Here is a 23,914-nt window from a genome sequence, read left to right as displayed (position 1 = left end):
GATTTCATGTAATGGACATACACAAAATAGTCCAAATTGGTGAAGTGAAATGAAAAAAATGACTTATTTCAAAAAAGTATGAAAAAAATAACGGAAAAGTGGTGGGTGCATATGTATTCAACCCCTTTGCTATGAAGCCCCTAAATAAGATATGGTGCAACCAATTACCTCCAGACGTCACATAATTAGTTAAATAAAGTCCACATGTGTGCAATCTAAGTGTCACATGATCTCAGCATATATACATCTATTCTGAAAGGCCCCAGAGTCAGCAACACCACTAAGCAAGGGGCACCACCAAGCAAGCGGCACCATTAAGACCAAGGAGCTCTCCAAACAGGTCAGGGACAAAGTTGTGGAGAAGTACAGATCAGGGTTGGGTTATAAAAAAATATCCGAAACTTTGAACATGCCACGGAGCACCATTAAATCCATTATTAAAAAATGGAAAGAATATGGCACCACAACAAACCTGCCAAGAGAGGGCTGCCCACAAAAACTCACGGACCAGTCAAGGAGGGCATTAATCAGAGAGGCAACAAAGAGACCAAAGATAACCCAGAAGGAGATGCAAAGCTCCACAGCGGAGATTGGAGTATCTGTCCATAGGACCATTTTAAGCCGTACACTCTACAGAGCTGGGCTTTATGGAAGAGTGGCCAGAAAAAAGCCATTGCTTAAAGAAAAAAAATAAACAAACACGTTTGATGTTCGCCAAAAGGCATGTGGGAGACTCCCCAAACATATGGAAGAAGGTACTCTGGTCAGATGAGACTAAAATTGAGCTTTTTGGCCATCAAGGAAAATGTCTGGCGCAAACCCAAACACCTCTCATCACCCCGAGAATACCATCCCCACACTGAGGCATGGTGGTGGCAGCATCATGCTGTGGGGATGTTTTTCCATCGGCAGGGACTGGGAAACTGGTCAGAATTGAATACATTTTAGCCATTTAGCAGACGCTCTTATCCAGAGCGACTTACAGGAGCAATTAGGGTTAAGTGCCTTGCTCAAGGGCACATCGACAGATTTTCACCTAGTCGGCTCGGGGATTAGAACCAGTGACCTTTCGGTTACTGGCACAACACTCTTAACCACTAAGCTACCTGCCGCCCCCGTGACGCTTGGCATTCAGGCCAAAGAGTTCAATCTTGGTTTCATCAGACCAGAGAATCTTGTTTCTCATGGTCTGAGAGTCCTTTAGGGGCCTTTTGGCAAACTCCAAGCGGGCTGTCATGTGCCTTTTACTGAGGAGTGGCTTCCGTCTGGCCACTCTACAAAAAAGGCCTGATTGGAGTGCTGCAGAGCTGGTTGTCCTTCTAGAAGGTTCTCCCATCTCCACAGAGGAACTCTGGAGCTCTGTCAGAGTGACCATCGGGTTCTTGGTAACCTCCCTAACCAAGGCCCTTTCCACGATTGCTCAGTTTGGTCGGGCGGTTAGGTCTAGGAGGAGTCTTGGTGGTTCCAAAATTCTTCCATTTAAGAATGATGGAGGCCACTGTGTTCCTGGGGATCTTCAATTCTGCAGAAAGGTTTTGGTACCCTTCCTCTGATCTGTGCCTCAACACAATCCTGTCTCGGAGCTCTACAGACAATTCCTTCGACCTCATGGATTGGTTATTGCTCTGACATGCACTGTCAATTGTGGGACCTTATATAGACAGTAGTGTGCCTTCCAAATCATGTCCAATCATTTGAATTTAACACAGGTGGACCCCAATGAAGTTGTAGAAACATTTCAAGGATGATCAATGGAAACAGAATGCACCGGAGCTCAATTTTGAGACTCATGGAAAAGGGTCTGAATGCCTATGTAAATAAGGTATTTCTGTTATTTTCAATTATTTTTTTTTGCAAAAAATTATAAAAACCATTTTTCGCTTTGTCATTATAGGCTATTGTGTGTAGATTGATGAGGATTTATTTAATTTTACATCCATTTTAGAATAAGGCTGTAACGTAACAAAATGTGGAAAAAGTCAAGGGGTCTGAATACTTTCCGAATGCACTGTACATATAAAGTGGGTAAAACATTATGTGAACATTATTTAAAGTGAACAGTGTTCCATTAATAAAATGACCAGTGGTCCATTAACAAAGTGACCAGTGTTCCATTAATAAAGTGACCAGTGTTCCATGACTACAGTGCCTTGCAAAGGTATTCATCCCCCTTGGCGTTTATCCTATTTTGTTGCATTACAACCTGTAATTTAAATAGATTTTTATTTGGATTTCATGTAGTGAAATGAAAAAAACTATATATTTTTAAAAATTCTAAAAAATAAATAACGGAAAAGTGGTGAATGCATAGGTATTCACCTCCTTTGATATGAAGCCCCTAAATAAGATCTGGTGCAACTAATTACCTTCAGAAGTCACATAATTAGTTAAATAAAGTCCACCTGTGTGCAATCTAAGTGTCACATGATCTCAGCATATATACACATCTATTCTGAAAGGCCCCAGAGTCGGCAACACCACTAAGCAAGGGGCACCACCAAGCAAGCGGCACCATTAAGACCAAGGAGCTCTCCAAACAGGTCAGGGACAAAGTTGTGGAGAAGTACAGATCAGGGTTGGGTTATAAAAAAATATCCGAAACTTTGAACATGCCACGGAGCACCATTAAATCCATTATTAAAAAATGGAAAGAATATGGCACCACAACAAACCTGCCAAGAGAGGGCTGCCCACAAAAACTCACGGACCAGTCAAGGAGGGCATTAATCAGAGAGGCAACAAAGAGACCAAAGATAACCCAGAAGGAGATGCAAAGCTCCACAGCGGAGATTGGAGTATCTGTCCATAGGACCACTTTAAGCCGTACACTCTACAGAGCTGGGCTTTATGGAAGAGTGGCCAGAAAAAAGCCATTGCTTAAAGAAAAAAAATAAACAAACACGTTTGATGTTCGCCAAAAGGCATGTGGGAGACTCCCCAAACATATGGAAGAAGGTACTCTGGTCAGATGAGACTAAAATTGAGCTTTTTGGCCATCAAGGAAAATGTCTGGCGCAAACCCAAACACCTCTCATCACCCCGAGAATACCATCCCCACACTGAGGCATGGTGGTGGCAGCATCATGCTGTGGGGATGTTTTTCCATCGGCAGGGACTGGGAAACTGGTCAGAATTGAATACATTTTAGCCATTTAGCAGACGCTCTTATCCAGAGCGACTTACAGGAGCAATTAGGGTTAAGTGCCTTGCTCAAGGGCACATCGACAGATTTTCACCTAGTCGGCTCGGGGATTAGAACCAGTGACCTTTCGGTTACTGGCACAACACTCTTAACCACTAAGCTACCTGCCGCCCCCGTGACGCTTGGCATTCAGGCCAAAGAGTTCAATCTTGGTTTCATCAGACCAGAGAATCTTGTTTCTCATGGTCTGAGAGTCCTTTAGGGGCCTTTTGGCAAACTCCAAGCGGGCTGTCATGTGCCTTTTACTGAGGAGTGGCTTCCGTCTGGCCACTCTACAAAAAAGGCCTGATTGGAGTGCTGCAGAGCTGGTTGTCCTTCTAGAAGGTTCTCCCATCTCCACAGAGGAACTCTGGAGCTCTGTCAGAGTGACCATCGGGTTCTTGGTAACCTCCCTAACCAAGGCCCTTTCCACGATTGCTCAGTTTGGTCGGGCGGTTAGGTCTAGGAGGAGTCTTGGTGGTTCCAAAATTCTTCCATTTAAGAATGATGGAGGCCACTGTGTTCCTGGGGATCTTCAATTCTGCAGAAAGGTTTTGGTACCCTTCCTCTGATCTGTGCCTCAACACAATCCTGTCTCGGAGCTCTACAGACAATTCCTTCGACCTCATGGATTGGTTATTGATCTGACATGCACTGTCAATTGTGGGACCTTATATAGACAGTAGTGTGCCTTCCAAATCATGTCCAATCATTTGAATTTAACACAGGTGGACCCCAATGAAGTTGTAGAAACATTTCAAGGATGATCAATGGAAACAGAATGCACCGGAGCTCAATTTTGAGACTCATGGAAAAGGGTCTGAATGCCTATGTAAATAAGGTATTTCTGTTATTTTCAATTTATTTTTTTTGCAAAAAATTATAAAAAACATTTTTCGCTTTGTCGTTATAGGCTATTGTGTGTAGATTGATGAGGATTTATTTAATTTTACATCCATTTTAGAATAAGGCTGTAACGTAACAAAATGTGGAAAAAGTCAAGGGGTCTGAATACTTTCCGAATGCACTGTACATATAAAGTGGGTAAAACATTATGTGAACATTATTTAAAGTGAACAGTGTTCCATTAATAAAATGACCAGTGGTCCATTAACAAAGTGACCAGTGTTCCATTAATAAAGTGACCAGTGTTCCATGACTACAGTGCCTTGCAAAGGTATTCATCCCCCTTGGCGTTTATCCTATTTTGTTGCATTACAACCTGTAATTTAAATAGATTTTTATTTGGATTTCATGTAGTGAAATGAAAAAAACTATATATTTTTAAAAATTCTAAAAAATAAATAACGGAAAAGTGGTGAATGCATAGGTATTCACCTCCTTTGATATGAAGCCCCTAAATAAGATCTGGTGCAACTAATTACCTTCAGAAGTCACATAATTAGTTAAATAAAGTCCACCTGTGTGCAATCTAAGTGTCACTTGATCTGTCACATAATCTCAGTATGTATACACCTGTTCTGAAAGGCCCCAGAGTCTGCAACACCACTAAGCAAGGGGCACCACCAAGCAAGCGGCACCATGAAGACCAAAGAGCTCTCCAAACAGGTCAGGGACAAAGTTGTGAAGAAGTATAGATCAGGGTTGGGTTATAAAAAAATATCAGAAACTTTGAACATCCCACGGAGCACCACTAAATCCATTATAAAAAAATGGAAAGAATATGGCACCACAACAAACCTGCCAAGAGAGGGCCGCCCAACAAAACTCACGGACCAGGCAAGGAGGGCATTAATCAGAGAGGCAACAAAGAGACCAAGGATAACCCTGAAGGAGCTGCAAAGCTCCACAGCGGAGATTGGAGTATCTGTCCATAGGACCACTTTAAGCCGTACACTCTACAGAGCTGGGCTTTATGGAAGAGTGGCCAGAAAAAAGCCATTGCTTAAAGAAAAAAAATAAACAAACACGTTTGATGTTCGCCAAAAGGCATGTGGGAGACTCCCCAAACATATGGAAGAAGGTACTCTGGTCAGATGAGACTAAAATTGAGCTTTTTGGCCATCAAGGAAAATGTCTGGCGCAAACCCAAACACCTCTCATCACCCCGAGAACACCATCCCCACACTGAGGCATGGTGGTGGCAGCATCATGCTGTGGGGATGTTTTTCCATCGGCAGGGACTGGGAAACTGGTCAGAATTGAGGAATGATGGATGCCGCTAAATACAGGAAAATTCTTCAGTCTTCCAGTTTCAGTCTTCCAGAGATTTGAGACTGGGACGGAGGTTCACCTTCCAGCAGGACAATGACCCTAAGCATACTGCTAAAGCAACACTCAAGTGGTTTAAGGGGAAACATTTAAATGTCTTGGAATGGCCTAGTCAAAGCCCAGACCTCAATCCAATTGAGAATCTGTGGTATGACTTAAAGATTGCTGTACACCAGCGGAACCCATCCAACTTGAAGGAGCTGGAGCAGTTTTGCCTTGAAGAATGGGCAAAAATCCCAGTGGCTAGATGTTCCAAGCTTATAGAGACATACCCCAAGAGACTTGCAGCTGTAATTGCTGCAAAATGTGGCTCTACAAAGTATTGACTCAAGTTTCTGTTTTTTTTTGTCTTATTTCTTGTTTGTTTCACAATAACAAATATTTTGCATCTTCAAAATGGTAGGCATGCTGTGTAAATCAAATGATACAAACCCCCAAAAAATCAATTTTAATTCCAGGTTGTAAGGCAACAAAATAGGAAAAATGCCAAGGGGGGTGACTACTTTCGCAAGCCACTGTAATCCATGCAAAGTTAACCAATGTTTACTGTATAGGATATGTTGTAGGGGGTGGTTGAAGCATAAACACTTTTTGGTGTCTAGATGATAATAGTTTTTTTGAGAAACATTGTATGGTTTGCTATTTAGGCACCAGCTGAATCAAAGATGTCCAATACTGAGGCAGTGTGTAAAGAGAACATATGAATATCCTTCTGTAAAGTGGGTTAAAATTATAATGTTATCTGGTAAGTATACAGTACATTTTCAAGCATACATTACACATACATGTACCTGTATGCTCTTGGTATCAAACTTGTGTGCCTTAAATACATTTTGCCACACCCCATGCAACAGTTACAGACAGTACTCCTGATATAGGAGGAGTGTAATACATAGAACATACAGTGCATTTGGAAAGTATTCAGAACCCTTGACTTTTTCCACATTGTTACGTAACAGTCTTAATGACAAAGCAAAAACAGGTTTAGAAATTTTTGCAAATTTGTTAAAAATTAAAAACTGAAATATGACATTTACATAAGTATTCAGACCCTTTACTCTGTACTTTGTTGAAGCGCCTTTGGCAGTGATTACAGACTTGAGTCTTCTTGGGTATGACGCTACTAGCTTGGCAAACCTGTATTTGGGGAGTTTCTCCCATTCTTCTCTGCAGATCCTCTTAAGCTCTGTTAGGTTGGATGGGGAGCGTAGCTGCACAGTTATTTTCTGGTCTCTCCAGAGATGTTAGATCGGGTTCAAGGCTCTGGCTGTGCCACTCAAAGACATTTAGAGAATTGCCCTGAAGCCACTCTTGCGTTGTCTTGGCTGTGTGCTTAGGGTCGTTGTCCTGTTGGAAGGTAAACATTCGCCCCAGTCTGAGGTCCTGAGCGCTCTGAGCAGGTTTTCATCAAGGATCTCACTGTACTTTTCTCCGTTCATCTTTCCCTCGATCCTGACTAGTCTCCCAGTCCCTGCCACTGAAAAACATCCCCACAGCATGATGCTGCAACCACCATGCTTCACCATAGGGATGGTGCCAGGTTTTCGCCAGACGTGACGCTTGGCATTCAGGCCAAAGACTTCAATCTTGGTTTCATCAGACCAGAGAATCTTGTTTCTCATGGTCTGATAGTCCTTTAGGTGCCTTTTGGCAAACTCCAAGTGGACTGTCATGTGCCTTTTACTGAGGAGTGGCTTCCGTCTAGCCACTCTACCGTAAAGGCCTGATTGGTGGAGTCCTGCAGAGATAGTTGTCCTTCTAGGAGTTTCTCCCATCCCCACAGAGGAACTCTGGAGCTCTGTCAGAGTGACCATTGGGTTCTTGGTCACCTCCCGGACCAAGGCCCTTCTCCCCCGATTGCTCAGTTTGGCTGGACGGCCAGCTCTAGGAAGTGTCTTGGTGGTTCAAACTTCTTCCATTTAAGAATGAAGGAGGCCACTGTGTTCTTGGGGACCTTCAATGCTGCAGACATTTTTTGGTACCCTTTCCAGATCCGTGCCTCGACACAATCCTGTCTCGGAGCTCTACGGACAATTCCTTTGACCTCATGTCTTTGTTTTTGCTCTGACTTGCACTGTCAACAGTGAGACCTTATATAGACAGGTGTGTGCCTTTCAAAATCATGTCCAATCAATTGAATTTACCACAGGTGGACTCCAATCAAGTTGTAGAAACATCTCAAGGATGATCAATGGAATCAGGATGCACCTGAGCTCAATTTTGAGTCTCTGTCACGGTTTCGGCCGAGGCTGCACCTCCTCCTTGTTCGGGCAGGCTTCGGCGGTCGTCGTCTCCGGAGTACTAGCTATCACCGTTTGATGTTTTCGATGTCTGTTTGGTTTTGTCTGATTGTGTACACCTGTTTCCTGTTTGGTTGATTATGTCTCCTATACGTTTCTTGTTTGGTTAGTCTTGTGTGGCCTAGTCAAAGTATTTTTGTGTTATTGTTCCGCCTGTCTACAGTTGCTGTTAGTTTTGTTCCTCTGTTTTGAAGAGGTTGTGCGCGTTTGCTTTGTATTTTGTAGTTTACGCCTTGTGTGCGTAATCGCTCGCCTCCGGGCTCTTTTGAGGCTCGTTTTGTATTTTTGTGACTAAAGTCTGTTGGACTAAGCTTCTGTGTCCTGCGCCTGATTCCTGCACCACATCCACATTCAGCACGCCCGACAGAATAACACACCACAGATGGAATCAGCAGGAGCAGCAGCAGCGCCCGAGACATTGGAGGAGCGCGTCCACGGACAGGACGAGAGGATCCAGCGTATCATGACCGCCCTTCAGGAGGTGATCAATACTCTGCACCGATGGGAGAACAGAGGTGCACCCACACCTCCACCTACCTCACCATCACCATCGGCCAGTCCGTCCCTCCAAGCTCCAGAACCCAGTGGGATTCGGCTCTCGCTCCCGAGGGCGTATGATGGCACCGCTGCCGGGTGTCAGGGGTTCCTCCTGCAGGTGGAACTCTACCTGGCCACCGTACACCCGGCGCCCTCGGGACACGAGACCGTTTCCGCCCTCATCTCCTGTCTCACCGGCAAGGCGTTGGAATGGGCCAACGCCGAATGGAGGAGGATAGACGCCGCCACGATCACCTACGCGGAGTTCTCCCGCCGCTTCAAGGCCGTGTTTGACCATCCACCGAAGGGGAATGCGGTGGGGGAGCGTCTATTCTACCTCCGGCAGGGGAGGAGGAGCGCCCAGGTGTTCGCCTTGGAATTCCGGACTCTAGCGGCGGATGCAGGGTGGAATGAGCGGGCCCTCATCGACCACTACCGTTGTAGTCTACGGGAGGACGTCCGTCGAGAGCTGGCCTGCAGGGATACCAACCTCACGTTCGACCAGTTAGTGGACATGTCCATCCGGCTGGACACCCTGCTGGCTACCCGCGGACGTTCCGAGTGGGGGTCGTCCATTCCACCCTCCAGCACCTCCAAGCCGAGCCCATGGAGCTCCGAGGTGCTGGCGCTAGAGAGAGGAGGAGGAGGAGCCCGAGGGGGGCTGTCCCCTGCACCAACTGTGGCCGTGGAGGGCACACTGCGGCCAGGTGCTGGGGAGGGTCTCCTAGGGGAGAGGACGACAGGCTACGCACTGGGGAGTCATTCCAGGTGAGTAGGCGTCCCACTTACCCAGAGCTCTCTGTTGTGCACGTCTGTTTACCTGTACATTTTCCACAGGTTGCACCTCATTCCCAGCATAAGGCGCTAGTAGATTCAGGCGCAGCTGGGAATTTTGTTGATCGACATTTTTGTTTGAAACTAGGAATTCCCCTTCTTCCAGTCGACGCCCCATTTCCTGTCCATGCTTTAGACAGCCGTCCCTTGGGATCGGGGTTGATTAGGGAGGTCACAGCGCCACTTAGGATGAGAACGCAGGGGGGTCATGAGGAAACTATTCAGCTATATCTGATTGACTCTCCCGCGTATCCGGTGGTGTTGGGGCTTCCCTGGTTGATTACCTATAATCCTTCCATTTCGTGGCAACAGAGGGCTCTTAAGGAGTGGTCTGCCCAGTGTGTGGGGTGATGTCTAGGTGTTTCCGTGGGGGCGACCTCGGTGGAGAGTCCAAACCAGGTGCCCGCACTGCACATTCCCCCCGAGTATGAGGATTTGGCAATCGTGTTCAGTAAATCGAGGGCGACGCAGTTGCCTCCTCATAGGCAGGGAGATTGTGCGATAGACCTCCAGGCAGGAGCAGCGCTTCCACGGAGCCATGTGTATCCTCTGTCTCAAGAGGAGAAGAGAGCTATGGAGACTTACATAGCCGAATCTCTGAGACAAGGATACATACGGCCATCCACTTCCCCTGCGTCCTCGAGCTTCTTTTTTGTGAAGAAGAAGGATGGAGGTTTGCGCCCGTGCATTGATTACCGTAGTCTCAATCAGATCACGGTGAAATACAGTTATCCACTCCCTCTGATTGCGACTATGACGGAGTCATTGCACGGGGCGCGTTTCTTCACAAAACTAGATCTCAGGAGCGCATACAACTTGGTGCGCATTAGAGGGGGCGATGAATGGAAGACAGCATTTAGTACCACCTCAGGTCATTACGAGTATCTCGTCATGCCATACGGGTTGATGAACGCTCCTTCAGTCTTCCAATCCTTCGTAGATGAGATCTTCAGGGACATGCATTGGCAGGGTGTGGTCGTGTACATTGATGACATTCTTGTGTACTCTTCTACCCGAGCCGAGCATGTAGCCCTGGTGCGCCGAGTGTTGAGGAGGCTGTTGGAGCACAACCTGTATGTCAAGGCAGAGAAATGTCTGTTTTTCCAGGACTCGATCTCCTTTTTGGGTTATCAGTTGTCTGCTTCAGGGGTGAAGATGGAGGTTGACCGAGTGTCAGCCGTGCGTAATTGGCAAACTCCAACCACTGTTAAAGAGGTGCAGCGGTTTTTGGGGTTTGCAAATTACTACCGGAGGTTTATCCGGGGTTTTGGACAGGTGGCAGCTCCCATAACGTCTCTGTTGAAGGGGGGTCCGGTGCGTTTGCAGTGGTCAGCCGAGGCGGACAGGGCCTTTGGGAGACTGAAGGACCTGTTTACTTCGGCTCCGGTGCTGGCGCATCCGGATCCCGCTTTACCATTTCAGGTGGAGGTTGACGCGTCTGAGGCCGGTATTGGGTCCGTACTTTCGCAACGGTCCAGCACGCCACCTAAACTCCGCCCCTGTGCTTTTTACTCCAAAAAGCTCAGCCCGGCGGAGCGAAATTATGACGTAGGGGACAGGGAGCTGTTAGCCGTGGTACAGGCCCTAAAGGTGTGGAGGCATTGGCTTGAGGGGGCTCAACACCCTTTTCTCATTTTGACTGACCACCTTAACCTGGAGTACATCCGGGCAGCTAGGAGATTGAACCCTCGCCAGGCGCGGTGGAACATGTTTTTAGCCCGGTTCATATTTAAGATCACCTACATCCCTGGGTCCCAGAACGGTAAGGCAGACGCACTGTCTCGGCGGTATGACACGGAGGAGAGGTCCGTTGAGCCCACTCCCATACTGCCGGAGTCTTGTCTGGTGGCACCGGTAGTGTGGGAGGTCGATGCTGAAATCGAGCGTGCGTTGCGTACCGACCCTAGTCCTCCACAGTGCCCGGTGGGTCGGACGTACGTTCCGCTCGAGGTTCGGGATCGACTGATATATTGGGCTCACACGTCACCCTCCTCTGGACATCCTGGTATTGGCAGGACTGTGCACTGCCTTAGCGCTAAGTACTGGTGGCCAACGTTAGCCAGGGATGTGAGGGTTTATGTCTCCTCCTGCTCGGTGTGCGCCCAGTGTAAGGCGCCTAGACACCTGCCCAGGGGAAAGTTACAACCCCTGCCCGTTCCACAACGACCATGGTCTCACCTCTCGGTGGATTTCGTCACAGACCTTCCCCCCTCACAGGGGAACACTACTATACTGGTTGTTGTGGATCGGTTCTCTAAGGCCTGTCGTCTGCTCCCAATGCCGGGTCTTCCTACTGCCCTACAGACCGCCGAAGCACTATTCACCCACGTGTTCCGGCACTACGGGTTACCCGTGGATATAGTGTCTGATCGAGGTCCCCAGTTTACCTCCAGAGTCTGGAGGGCGTTTATGGAGCGTTTGGGGGTCTCGGTGAGCCTGACCTCGGGTTACCACCCGGAGAGTAATGGGCAGGTGGAACGTGTGAACCAGGATGTGGGTAGGTTTCTTAGATCGTATTGCCAGGGCCGGCCGGAGGAGTGGGCGAGGTATGTCCCCTGGGCAGAGATGGCCCAGAACTCTCTCCGCCACTCCTCAACCAATCTAACCCCTTTCCAATGTGTGTTAGGTTACCAGCCGGTTCTGGCACCGTGGCAGCAGAGCCAGATCGAGGCTCCTGCGGTGGATGAGTGGGTGCGGCGCTCGGAGGAGACGTGGAACGCTGCACACGTCCACTTGCAGCGGGCCATCCGTCGTCAGAAAGCGAGCGCCGATCTCCACCGCAGTGAGGGGCCGGTGTACGCACCTGGTGATCGAGTCTGGCTCTCTACCAGAAACCTACCCCTCCGTCTGCCCTGCCGGAAACTGGGTCGGCGGTTTGTGAGGCCTTTTAAAGTCCTGAGAAGATTGAACGAGGTGTGTTACAGGTTACAACTGCCTATTGATTATAAGAATATTAACCCCTCGTTCCATGTGTCTCTTCTCAGGCCGGTGGTAGCTGGTCCACTCCAGGACGATGAGATAAGAGAGACTCCTCCGCCCCCACTGGACATCGAGGGGGCTCCGGCGTACACAGTTCGGTCCATCCTGGATTCGAGACGTCGGATGGGGGGTCTCCAATATCTCGTGGAGTGGGAGGGGTACGGTCCGGAGGAACGGTGCTGGGTGCCGAGGAGAGACATCCTAGACCCGTCTCTCCTGACGGAGTTCCACCGTGGACACCTTACGCGCCCTGCTCCGCGTCCTCCTGGTCATCCCCGAGGCCGGGGTCGGCGCACGGCTGGAGCCGCGCGTCAAGAGGGGGGTACTGTCACGGTTTCGGCCGAGGCTGCTCCTCCTCCTTGTTCGGGCAGGCTTCGGCGGTCGTCGTCTCCGGAGTACTAGCTATCACCGTTTGATGTTTTCAATGTCTGTTTGATTTTGTCTGATTGTGTACACCTGTTTCCTGTTTGATTGATTATGTCTCCTATAAGTTTCTCGTTTGGTTAGTCTTGTGTTGTGTGTTATTGTTCCGCCTGTCTACAGTTGCTGTTAGTTTTGCTCCTCTGTTTTGAAGAGGTTTTGCGCACGGTTGTGCGCGTTTGCTTTGTGTTTTGTAGTTTACGCCTTGTGTGCGTAATCGCTCGCCTCCTGGCTCTTTTGAGGCTCGTTTTGTATTTTTGTGACTAAAGTCTGTTGGACTAAGCTTCTGTGTCCTGCGCCTGATTCCTGCACCACATCCACATTCAGCACGCCCGACAGTCTCGTAGCAAAGGGTCTGAATACTTATATAAATAAGGTATTTCTGTTTTTTATTTTGAATAAATTTGCAACAATTTCAAAAAACCTGTATTCACTTTGTCATTATGGGCTATTGTGTGTAGATTGATGAGGATTTGTTTTTATTTAATCCATTTTAGAATAAGGCTGTAACATAACAAAATGTGGAAAAAGGGAAGGGGTCTGAATACTTTCTGAATGAACCGTATCCTTATATGTCGGGTGAACAGGGTGAAGCATTACTGTGAGGGTATGTGGGGGAAACACCTACAGAGTGAAAGTCAGTCTTATCCCTGTCATTCATGTACTAACTCAAGTGTAGGCTACTAGTTGAACGGTTAATAGGGGTGTACCTCGTGGGTAGGCCTCTTCGCTGTAGCCTAGCATACATTGATACAAGTTCTACTTTAAACTCAGTAAACAAATGATTGTAGTTTGAATGAATTAAACCTATTGTCTTGTAAGTGACAAGATACAGGCTACATGGCATACAGTATATAAGTGGACTGTGTTGCTAATTGTCATGGTTGTGAACAACAATGAAAGAATGAGAGAAAACAGACTGACACCACATAGACATCCTGCTGAAAACCACATAGAGACACATGTAAAAGGCCAGCAGGCCTGTCCAAAGCATAGAGACGGACTTGTTTTGTGCTCACAGCAGACCACAGTGTGGAGGTGAACAGCTCGCTGTGTGGGTGCAAGCATGGGTGGGTTTAGCATTTATCAGTAGGTTGTGTCTGCAGAAGCCCTCTGCACAAACCTCTATACAGACATACTACTGTACACGAAATGGAACAAGTCTATTTTAGTCAATATCTGTTGTTTAACCCCCTAGAGTCAATAGACACACTGGTGCGTTAATCTAAGTAACATTATAACAAGAATCCTCATCAAGAAGCGTCAGTTTAAGCTTGAGAGATCTGTTTTTTGCATTGGCTGCGTCTCAATCCACTACATCCGCCGATGTCGCACTTCTACATCTGCGGTGAAAGGTAGCATAGCTAGAGCAGTGTTTCTCAGACCATGAGACATCCCGAAAATTGGTCTTCTCTCGAAAGCGTCTGTAGCATCGGAACGGTTTGGCCTAAAAATGTATGACCACTCTATGGAAAGATGAGACTCTCATGAACACGATGGTGTTCTCCATTTTGCTCTACAACCCCCTCAAGTGTGTAACGTAATACGCTGGGAGTCAGGTGCAGAAGGTGAGTTTAATAATGAATCGATGCAGATGAACAAAACATGAGAAACGTACAGAACTTGAGAGAAAACAACACTACCTAATGACTAATGTCTACTGATGGCTAAATAAAGGGGGAGTATTCACGGCAATAATGATGACCAGATGTGCGTAATGATGGGGAGCAGGTGTGCGTAATCATAGTTGCCAGGGCCAGTGGTTAGTAGACCGGTGACGTCAAGCGCCGGAGGGAGGGAGCAGGAGTAGGCATGACAGTGTTTCACGGGACTCGTCTGAAGGTCACCGGTACCGGTTAAAAAAACGAATGGAAGTATGGAGGTCGTTTTGTACTTACCCAAAAAACGGGGTTAAATATGTATAATAAATATACAGTTGAAGTCGGAAGTTTACATTCACTTAAGTTGGAGTCATTAAAACTTGTTTTTCAACCAATCCACACATTTCTTGTTAACAAACTATAATTTTGGCAAGTCGGTTAGGATATCTACTTTGTGCATGACACAAGTAATTTTTCCAACAATTGTTTAAGGACAGATTATTTCACTTATAATTCACAGTATCACAATTCCAGTGGGTCAGAGGTTTACATACACTAAGTTGACTCTGCCTTTAAACAGCTTGGAAAATTCCAGAAAATGATGTCATGGCTTTAGATGCTTCTGATAGGCTAATTGACATCATTTGAGTCAATTGGAGGTGTACCTGTGGATGTACAGTGCCTTGCAAAAGTATTCATCCCCTTGGCGTTTTTCCTATTTTGTTGCATTACAACCTGTAATTTAAATGGATTTTTATTTGGATTTCATGTAATGGACATAGAGAAAATACTCCAAATTGGTGAAGTGAAAAATAAAATTAACGGAAAATTGGTGTGTGCATATGTATTCACCCCCTTTGCTATGAAGCCCCTAAATAAGATCTGGTGCAACCAATTACCTTCAGAAGTCACATAATTAGTTAAATAAAGTCCACCTTTGTGCAATCTAAGTGTCACATGATCTGTCACATGATCTCAGTATATATACACCTGTTCTGAAAGCAAGGGTCACCACAAAGCAAGCGGCACCATCAAGACCAAGGAGCTCTCCAAACAGGTCAGGGACAGAGTTGTGGAGAAGTACAGATCAGGGTTGGGTTTTAAAAAAATATCAGAAACTTTGAACATTCCACAGTGCACCATTAAATCCATAATTAAAAAATTGAAAGAATATGGCACCACAACAAACCTGCAAGAGAGGGCCGCCCACAAAAACTCACAGACCAGGCAAGGAGGGCATTAATCAGAGAAGCAACAAAGACACCAAAGATAACCCTGAAGGAGCTGCAAAGTTCCACAGCGGAGATTGGAGTATCTGTCCATAGGACCACCTTAAGCCGTACACTCCACAGTGCTGGGCTTTATGGAAGAGTGGCCAGAAAAAAGGCCATTGCGTAAAGAAAAAAATAAGCAAACACGTTTGGTGTTTGCCAAAAGGCATGTGGGAGACTCCCCAAACATATGGAAGAAGGTACTCTGGTCAGATGAGACTAAAATTTAGCTTTTTGACCATCAAGGAAAACGCTATGTCTGTTGCAAACCCAACACCTCTCATCACCCCGAGAACACCATCCCCACAGTGAAGCATGGTGGTGGCAGCATCATGATGTGGGGATGTTTTTCATCGGCAGGGACCGGGAAACTGGTCAGAATTGAAGGAATGATGGATGGCGCTAAATACAGGGACATTTTTAAGGGAAATCTGTTTCAGTCTTCCATAGATTTGAAACTGGGACAGAGGTTCACCTTCCAGCAGTACAATGACCCTAAGCATACTGCTAAAGCAACACTCAAGTGTTTTAAGGGGAAACATTTAAATGTCTTGGAATGGCCTAGTCAAAGCCCAGACCTCAATCCAATTGAGAATCTGTGGTATGACTTAAAGATTGCTGTACACCAGCGGAACCCATCCAACTTGAAGGAGCTGGAGCAGTTTTGCCTTGAAGAATGGGCAGAAATCCCAGTGGCTAGATGTGCCAAACTTATAGAGACATTCCCAAAGAGACTTGCAGCTGTAATTGCTGCAAAAGGTGTCTCTACAAAGTATTGACTTTGGGGGGGTGAATAGTTATGCATGCTCAAGTTTTCTGTTTTTTTGTCTTATTTCTTGTTTGTTTCACAATAAAAAATATTTTGCATCTTCAAATTGATAGGTATGTTGTGTAAATCAAATGATACAAACCCCCAAAAAATCAATTTTAATTCCAGGTTGTAAGGCAACAAAATAGGAAAAAGGCCAAGGGGGGTGAATACTTTCGCAAGCCACTGTATTTCAAGGCCTACCTTCAAACTCAGTGCCTCTTTGCTTGACATCATGGGAAAATCAAAAGAAATCAGCCAAGACCTCAGAAAAAATAATTGTAGACCTCCACAAGTCTGGTTCATCCTTGGGAGCAATTTCCAAACGCCTGAAGGTAGCACGTTCATCTGTACAAACAATAGTATGCAAATATAAACACCATGGGACCACGCAGCCGTCATTTCACTCAGGAAGGAGATGCGTTCTGTCTCCTAGAGATGAACGTACTTTGGTGCGAAAAGTGCAAATCAATCCCAGAACAACAGCAAAGGACCTTGTGAAGATGCTGGAGGAAACAGGTACAAAAGTATCTATATCCACAGTAAAACGTGTCCTATATTGACATAACCTGAAAGGCCGCTCAGCAAGGAAGAAGCCACTGCTCCAAAACCGCCATACAAAAGCCAGACTACGGTTTGCAACTGCACATGGGGACAAAGATCGTACTTTTTGGAGAAATGTCCTCTGGTCTGTTGAAACAAAAATATAACTGTTTGGCCATAATGACCATCGTTATGTTTGGAGGAAAAAGGGGGTTGCTTGCAAGCCAAAGAACACCATCCCAACCGTGAAGTACTGGGGTGGCAGCATCATGCTGTGGGGGTGCTTTGCTGCAGGAGGGACTGGTGCACTTCACAAAATAGATGGCATCATGAGGAAGGAAAATTATGTGGATATATTGAATTAACAGCTCAAGACATCAGTCAGGAAGTTATAGCTTGGTCGCAAATGGGTCTTCCAAATGGACAATGCATGCATACTTCCAAAGTTGTGGCAAAATTGCTTAAGGAGGCCTACAAACCTGACTCATTTACACCAGCTCTGTCAGGAGGAATGGGCCATAATTCACCCAACTTATTGTGGGAAGCTTGTGGAAGGCTACCCGAAACGGTTGACCCAAGTTAAACAATTTAAAGGCAATGCTACCAAATACTAATTGAGTGTATGTAAACGTCTGACCCACTGGGAATGTGATGAACGAAATAAAACCTGAAATAAATCATTCTCTCTACTATTATTCTGACATTTCACATTCTTAAAATAAAGTGGTGATCCTAACTGACCTAAGACAGGGAATTTTAAATGAGGATTAAATGTCAGAAATTGTGAAAACTGAGTTTAAATATATTTGGCTAAGGTGTCTGTAAACTTCCGACTTCAACTGTATGTATATACAGTATATACAGTGCATTCAGAAAGTGTACAGACCCCTTGACTTTTTCACATTTTGTTACGTTACAGCCTTATTCTGAAATTGATTAAATTGTTTTTTTTCCCTCACCAATCTAGACACAATACCCCATAACGACAAAGCAAAAACCATTTGGTTTTTTATGTTTGCAAATGTTTATGTAAAAAAAAACGGAAAAATGACGTTTACATAACTATTCAGACCCTTTACTCAGTGTTTTGTTGAGATGGTGCCAGGATTCCTCTAGACGTGACGTTTGGCATTCAGGCCAAAGAGTGAGTGTCCTTTAGGTGCCTTTTGGCAAACTCCAAGAGGGCTGTCATGTGCCTTTTACTGAGGAGTGGCTTCCGTCTGTCCACTCTACCATAAAGGGCTGATTGGTGGAGTGCTGCAGAGATGGTTGTCCTTCTGGATGGTTCTCCCATCTCCACATAGGAACTCTGGAGCTCTGTCAGCGTGACCATCGGGTTCTTGGTCACCTCCCTGACCAAGGCCCTTCTCCCGCGATTGCTCAGTTTGGTCAGGCGGCCAGCTCTAGTAAGAGTCTTGGTGGTTCCAAACATCTTCCATTTAAGAATGATGGAGGCCACTGTGTTCTTGGGGACCTTCAATGCTGCAGACATTTTTTGGTACCCTTCCCCTGATCTGTGCCTCGACACAATCCCGTCTCAGAGCTCTACAGACAATTCCTTCGACCTCATGGCTTGGTTTTTACTCTGACTTGCACTGTCAACTGTGGGACCTTATATAGACAGGTGTGTGATCCTTTCCAAGTCATGTCCAATCAATTGAATTTACCACAGGTGGACTCCAATCAAGTTGTAGAAACATATCAAGGATGATCAATGGAAACAGGATGCACGTGAGTTCAATTTCGAGACTCATAGCAAAGGGTCTGTATATTTATGCAAATAAGGTATTTCTGTTTTTATTTTTAATAAATCTGCAAAAACGTCTAAAAACCTTCACTTAGTCATTATAGGGTATTGTGTATAGATTGATGAGGAAATAAATTAATTTAATCAATTTTAGAATAAGGCTGTTACCTAACAAATTGTGGAAAAAGTCAAGGGGTCTGAAAACTTTCCAAATGCACTGTATGTATATTAACAGAAGAGCAGTTAAATCAATTAACATGCAACTTTTTAATTTTAAAAAATGCAATATGAACAACTCAGCAATCTCAGTTAAACATAATTTGCAATTATGATATTTTCAACAGTTACTGCAAAACCCAAGTCTATTGACATTGGCCTTAGCTTGATCTATTTACTGGTGGTGTAGACAATGATGAATATGGTCAGGCAGCATAGGAGAACTCCAGTTCTTATGATGGAGTAAAGGACCAGGATTCTCATCTGTGGATCATCAGTGACCACACTCAACATCTAGGTTGGTCCCGTTCCCAGACATGCTGTTGGACTCTAAATCTGAAAAGACTAACAGAGTAAGATCATGGTGTGTAAATTGTATTGTCCTGCTAAATTTATTTATCAAAGATTTCTAATGTATATTTAGAATTTCATGGCTGCAAAATGAACTTCCAAAATAAAGAACTAAGTTAGTTTACCTTTGACAATCAAAACAGCTCCTTGTCCAAATTGGACTTTGCCCACTTCAATAGCACCGCAGTAGTATGTAGCTGAGTCCCCTAACTGGGTCTTGGAGATGTTCAGGTTAAAGCTGTCAACTCCTCTCTTCACACTCAGACCTTTAGTCCCAGTGAAGTCCTTGGTAAAGTTGTTGAAGTAAAAACTATCTTGGCCAATGAAAAGTGATGATGCCATGCGAAGGGGTCTCTGTCCAACAGTCTGCTTGAACCAAGTGACATAGCTATTCACGTCAATTGGCCAAAAGCAAGTGATAGTCAAACTACCTCCCATCTCAGTAACCATGACCAGGCCTGGTTGGAATATGTCCTTGGTAAATGAACAAACTGTCAAAGCAAACAATCAATATGGATTGAAGATCAAGATATAGACCGAAAAACATATAAAATACTTATAATATTCATACTATAAAGTCATTCAAATGGATTCTAAAAGCCAATAAAATGTAAGCTTTTAAAAAGGATCTAAATTCATTACATATTCTTACACAAGTTAGCAAAAAAACAAAAAGATAGACCAATGTCTATTCATCATTGTAATGTCAGTCCTTCTTGCATTGTATAGAGTTTGAATGTGACAAAGGGGCACCTTCATATATGACGACACTCTACAGGTAGCCATCATACAGCAGGAGGGAACACTTAACTGGGGGATTTTATTGTCAGTCTAAACAGGAATAAAAACGACTATAACATTTATCCTCTGGCCTAACATAGTTTGAACATCCCGGGCAAAACTTGTGAAGAACACAATATAAAGCAAGTCAGAGTTATTGAATAAAGGCAATCAAATATTAGCTTGACAAGGCTGCTTATTGATTTGGGAAATTAGATCAGCTCTCTACCACAAAAATTGTAGTGCCATGTGGCCTTCATGGAAGCAGTGAAAAGTCACTGTGTCTCTAACGTTGGCTAATATGAGATGAATGACACCATCTTTGAAAATACCATCTTGGGTGGAGAAAGTCTACCCATGTGTACAACACTTCAACAATGGACTAAGGGGTGATTGGTTGAACTGGACCCAATCTTCTTTGTTAATGCCTGATTCAGACGACCATGGTCTTGTGGTCTATTGCACCCTACAGAGTCACACAGTCTACTGGCTGGACTCACTGAGACACAGGATGCTGTAGAATGTAAGTAACTGTCTTGGAGGTTTTACTTGTTTGGTGGTTTGTGGTTTTCTCACCTCTCTGGAGAACCCTGGGTCAAAATAGTAGACTATTCGTTTTTTACCTCTCTGGAGAACACTGGGTCAAAATAGTAGACTATTAGTTTTCTCACCTCTCTGGAGAACCCTGGGTCAAAATAGTAGACTATTAGTTTTCTCACCTCTCTGGAGAACACTGGGTCAAAGTAGTAGACTATTTGTTTTCTCACCTCTCTGGAGAACACTGGGTCAAAATAGTAGACTATTAGTTTTCTCACCTGTCTGGAGAACACTGGGTCAAAATAGTAGACTATTTGTTTTCTCACTTACTTTAGTTGCACTTGATTTATCTGGCCTCCATTGCAAAAGACCAGCAAAACCAAGTGTACTTAAAGTATTTGAAAGAAAACTATTATTATTTTGAACAGGTCATTCAACAGTTACAGTACTCCAGATGACCCATAGGAGGGCTGTTATACAGTACATAGAACATGTCTTGTCTAGCGGTTAAGAGCATTGGGCTGGTTCAAATCCCTGTGCCGACTAGGTGAAAAATCTGTGGATGTGCCCTTGAGCAAGGCACTTAACCCTACTTGCTCCTGTAAGTTGCTCTGGATAAGATATTCAATCTCTTCCTATCCCAGTCTTTTGTACCCACTTGCTACAAGATGTCCACTATTGTTCCTGTACCCAAGAAAGCGAAGGTAACTGAATTAAATGACTATCGCCCCTTGGCACTCACGTCTGTCACCATGAAGTGCTTCGAGAGGCTAGTTAAGGATCATACTGTATCACCTCCACCTTACCTGACACCCTAGACCCAATGCAATTTGCATACCGCCCCAACAGATCCACGGATGACGCAATTGCCATCGCACTGCACATGCCATATACCATCTGGACAAGAGGAATACCTATGTAAGAATGCTGTTCATTGACTACAGCTCAGCCTTCAACACCATAGTGCCCTCCAAGCTCATCATTAACCTCGGAGGCCTGGGTCTGAACCTCGCCCTGTGCAACTGGGTCTTGGCCTTCCTTACGCGCCGCCCCCAGGTGGTGAAGGTAGGCAACAACACCTCCATTACACCTCCTGTACTCCCTGTTCACCCATGAATGTGTGGCCACGCACGTCTCCAACTGAATCATCAAGTTTGCAGACAACACAACAGTGGTAGGACTGATTACCAACAACAACGAGACAGCCTAAAGGGAGGAAGTGAGGGCCCTGTCAGAGTGGTGTCAGGAAAATAACCTCTCCCTCAACGTCAACAAAACTAAAGAGCTGATCGTGGACTTCAGGAGACAACAGAGGGAACATGCCCCCATCCACAGGGCCGCAGTGTACATCGTACACATCACTGAAAATCTGACATGGTCCACCCACACAGACAGTGTGGTGAAGAAGGCACAACAGAGCCTCTTCAACTTCAGGAGGATGAAGAAATTTGGCTTGACAAATAAGACCCTCACAAACTTATACAGATGCACCATTGAGAGCATCCTGTCGGGCTGTATCACCGCCTGGTATGGAAACTGCACCGCCCACAACCTCAAGGCCCTCCAGAGGGTGGAGCGTTCTGCCCAACGCATCAGTGGGGGCACACTGCCTGTCCTCCAGGACATCTACAGCACCCTGTGTCATAGGAGGACCAAGAAGATCATCAAGGACCTCAGCCATCCGAGCCACGGCCTGTTCACCCCGCTACCACCCAGAAGGCGAGGTCAGTGCAGGTGCATCAAATCTGGGACCAAGAGACTGAAAAACAGCTTCTATATTAAGGCCATTAGACTGTTACATAGTCACCACTAGCTGGCCCCCGCCCAGTACCCTGCCCTGAACTGTAGTCACTGTCACTAGACGGCTACCACCAGGTTACTCTACTATGCACCTTAGAGGCTGCTGCCCTATGTACCTACAGTGGCTTGAGAAAGTATTCACCCCCTTGGCATTTTTCCTATTTTGTTGCCTTACAACCTGAAATTAAAATTGATTTTGGGGGGGTTGTATCATTTGATTTACACAACATGCCTACCACTTTGAAGATGCAAAATATTTGTTATTGTGAAACAAACAAGAAATAAGACAAAAAAAAAACAGGAAACTTGAGTCAATACTTTGTAGAGCCACATTTTGCAGCAATTACAGCTGCAAGTCTCTTGGGGTATGTCTCTATAAGCTTGCCCATTCTTCAAGGCAAAACTGCTCCAGCTCTTTCAAGTTGGATGGGTTCCGCTGGTGTACAGCAATCTTTAAGTCATACCACATATTCTCAATTGGATTGAGGTCTGGGCTTTGACTAGGCCATTCCAATACATTTAAATGTTTCCCCTTAAACCACTTGAGTGTTGCTTTAGCAGTATACTTAGGGTCATTGTCCTGCTGGAAGGTGAACCTCCGTCCCAGTCTCAAATCTCTGGAAGACTGAAACTGGAAGACTGAAGAATTTCCCTGTATTTAGCGGCATCCATCATTCCTCAATTCTGACCAGTTTACCAGTCCCTGCCGATGAAAAACATCCCCACAGCATGATGCTGCCACCACCATGCTTCACTGTGGGGATGGTGTTCTCGGGGTGATGAGATGTGTTGGTTTTGTGCCAGACATAGCGTTTACCTTGATGGCCAAAAAGCTCAATTTTAGTCTCATCTGACCAGAGTACCTTCTTCCATATGTTTGGGGAGTCTCCCACATGCCTTTTGGCGAACATCAAACGTGTTTGCTTATTTTTTTTCTTTAAGCAATGGCTTTTTTCTGGCCACTCTTCCATAAAGCCCAGCTCTGTAGAGTGTACGGCTTAAAGTGGTCCTATGGGCAGATACTCCAATCTCCGCTGTGGAGCTTTGCAGCTCCTTCAGGGTTATCCTTGGTCTCTTTGTTGCCTCTCTGATTAATGCCCTCCTTGCCTGGTCCGTGAGTTTTGTTGGGCGGCCCTCTCTTGGCAGGTTTGTTGTGGTACCATATTCTTTCCATTTTTTTATAATGGATTTAGTGGTGCTCCGTGGGATGTTCAAAGTTTCTGATATTTTTTTATAACCCAACCCTGATCTATACTTCTTCACAACTTTGTCCCTGACCTGTTTGGAGAGCTCTTTGGTCTTCATGGTGCCGCTTGCTTGGTGGTGCCCCTTGCTTAGTGGTGTTGCAGACTCTGGGGCCTTTCAGAACAGGTGTATACATACTGAGATTATGTGACAGATCAAGTGACACTTAGATTGCACACAGGTGGACTTTATTGAACTAATTATGTGACTTCTGAAGGTAATTGGTTGCACCATATCTTATTTAGGGGCTTCATATCAAAGGAGGTGAATACATATGCATTCACCACTTTTCCGTTATTTATTTTTTTGAATTTAAAAAAAAAGAAAGTTTTTTTCATTTCACTACATGAAATCCAAATAAAAATCTATTTAAATTACAGGTTGTAATGCAACAAAATAGGATAAGGGGGATGAATACCTTTGCAAGGCACTGTAGTCATGGAACACTGGTCACTTTATTAATGGAACACTGGTCACTTTATTAATGGAACAATGGTCATTTTATTAATGGAACACTGTTCACTTTAAATAA

General features: G+C 45.2%; 1 protein-coding gene across 1 annotated transcript in view; it reads right to left on the bottom strand.

The window, feature by feature from the left end:
* Positions 1 to 19,470, bottom strand: part of LOC311132566 (uncharacterized protein) — a gene marked incomplete at both ends in the record, with an annotated part of 291,847 nt that extends 272,377 nt beyond the window's left edge. Inside the window, one exon of the mRNA XM_084165826.1 lies at positions 19,146 to 19,470. Coding sequence (XP_084021952.1) covers positions 19,146 to 19,470 — 325 coding nt within the window. The remainder of the gene's footprint in view (positions 1 to 19,145) is intronic.
* Positions 19,471 to 23,914: the final 4,444 nt, after the last annotated feature.

The sequence above is a fragment of the Coregonus lavaretus genome, assembly GCF_964263955.1.
Source record: "Coregonus lavaretus genome assembly, chromosome: 7".
NCBI lineage: Eukaryota > Metazoa > Chordata > Actinopteri > Salmoniformes > Salmonidae > Coregonus > Coregonus lavaretus.
Note: the sequence above shows the minus strand (reverse complement) of the source record. Positions and strands in the feature narration are given on the sequence as shown.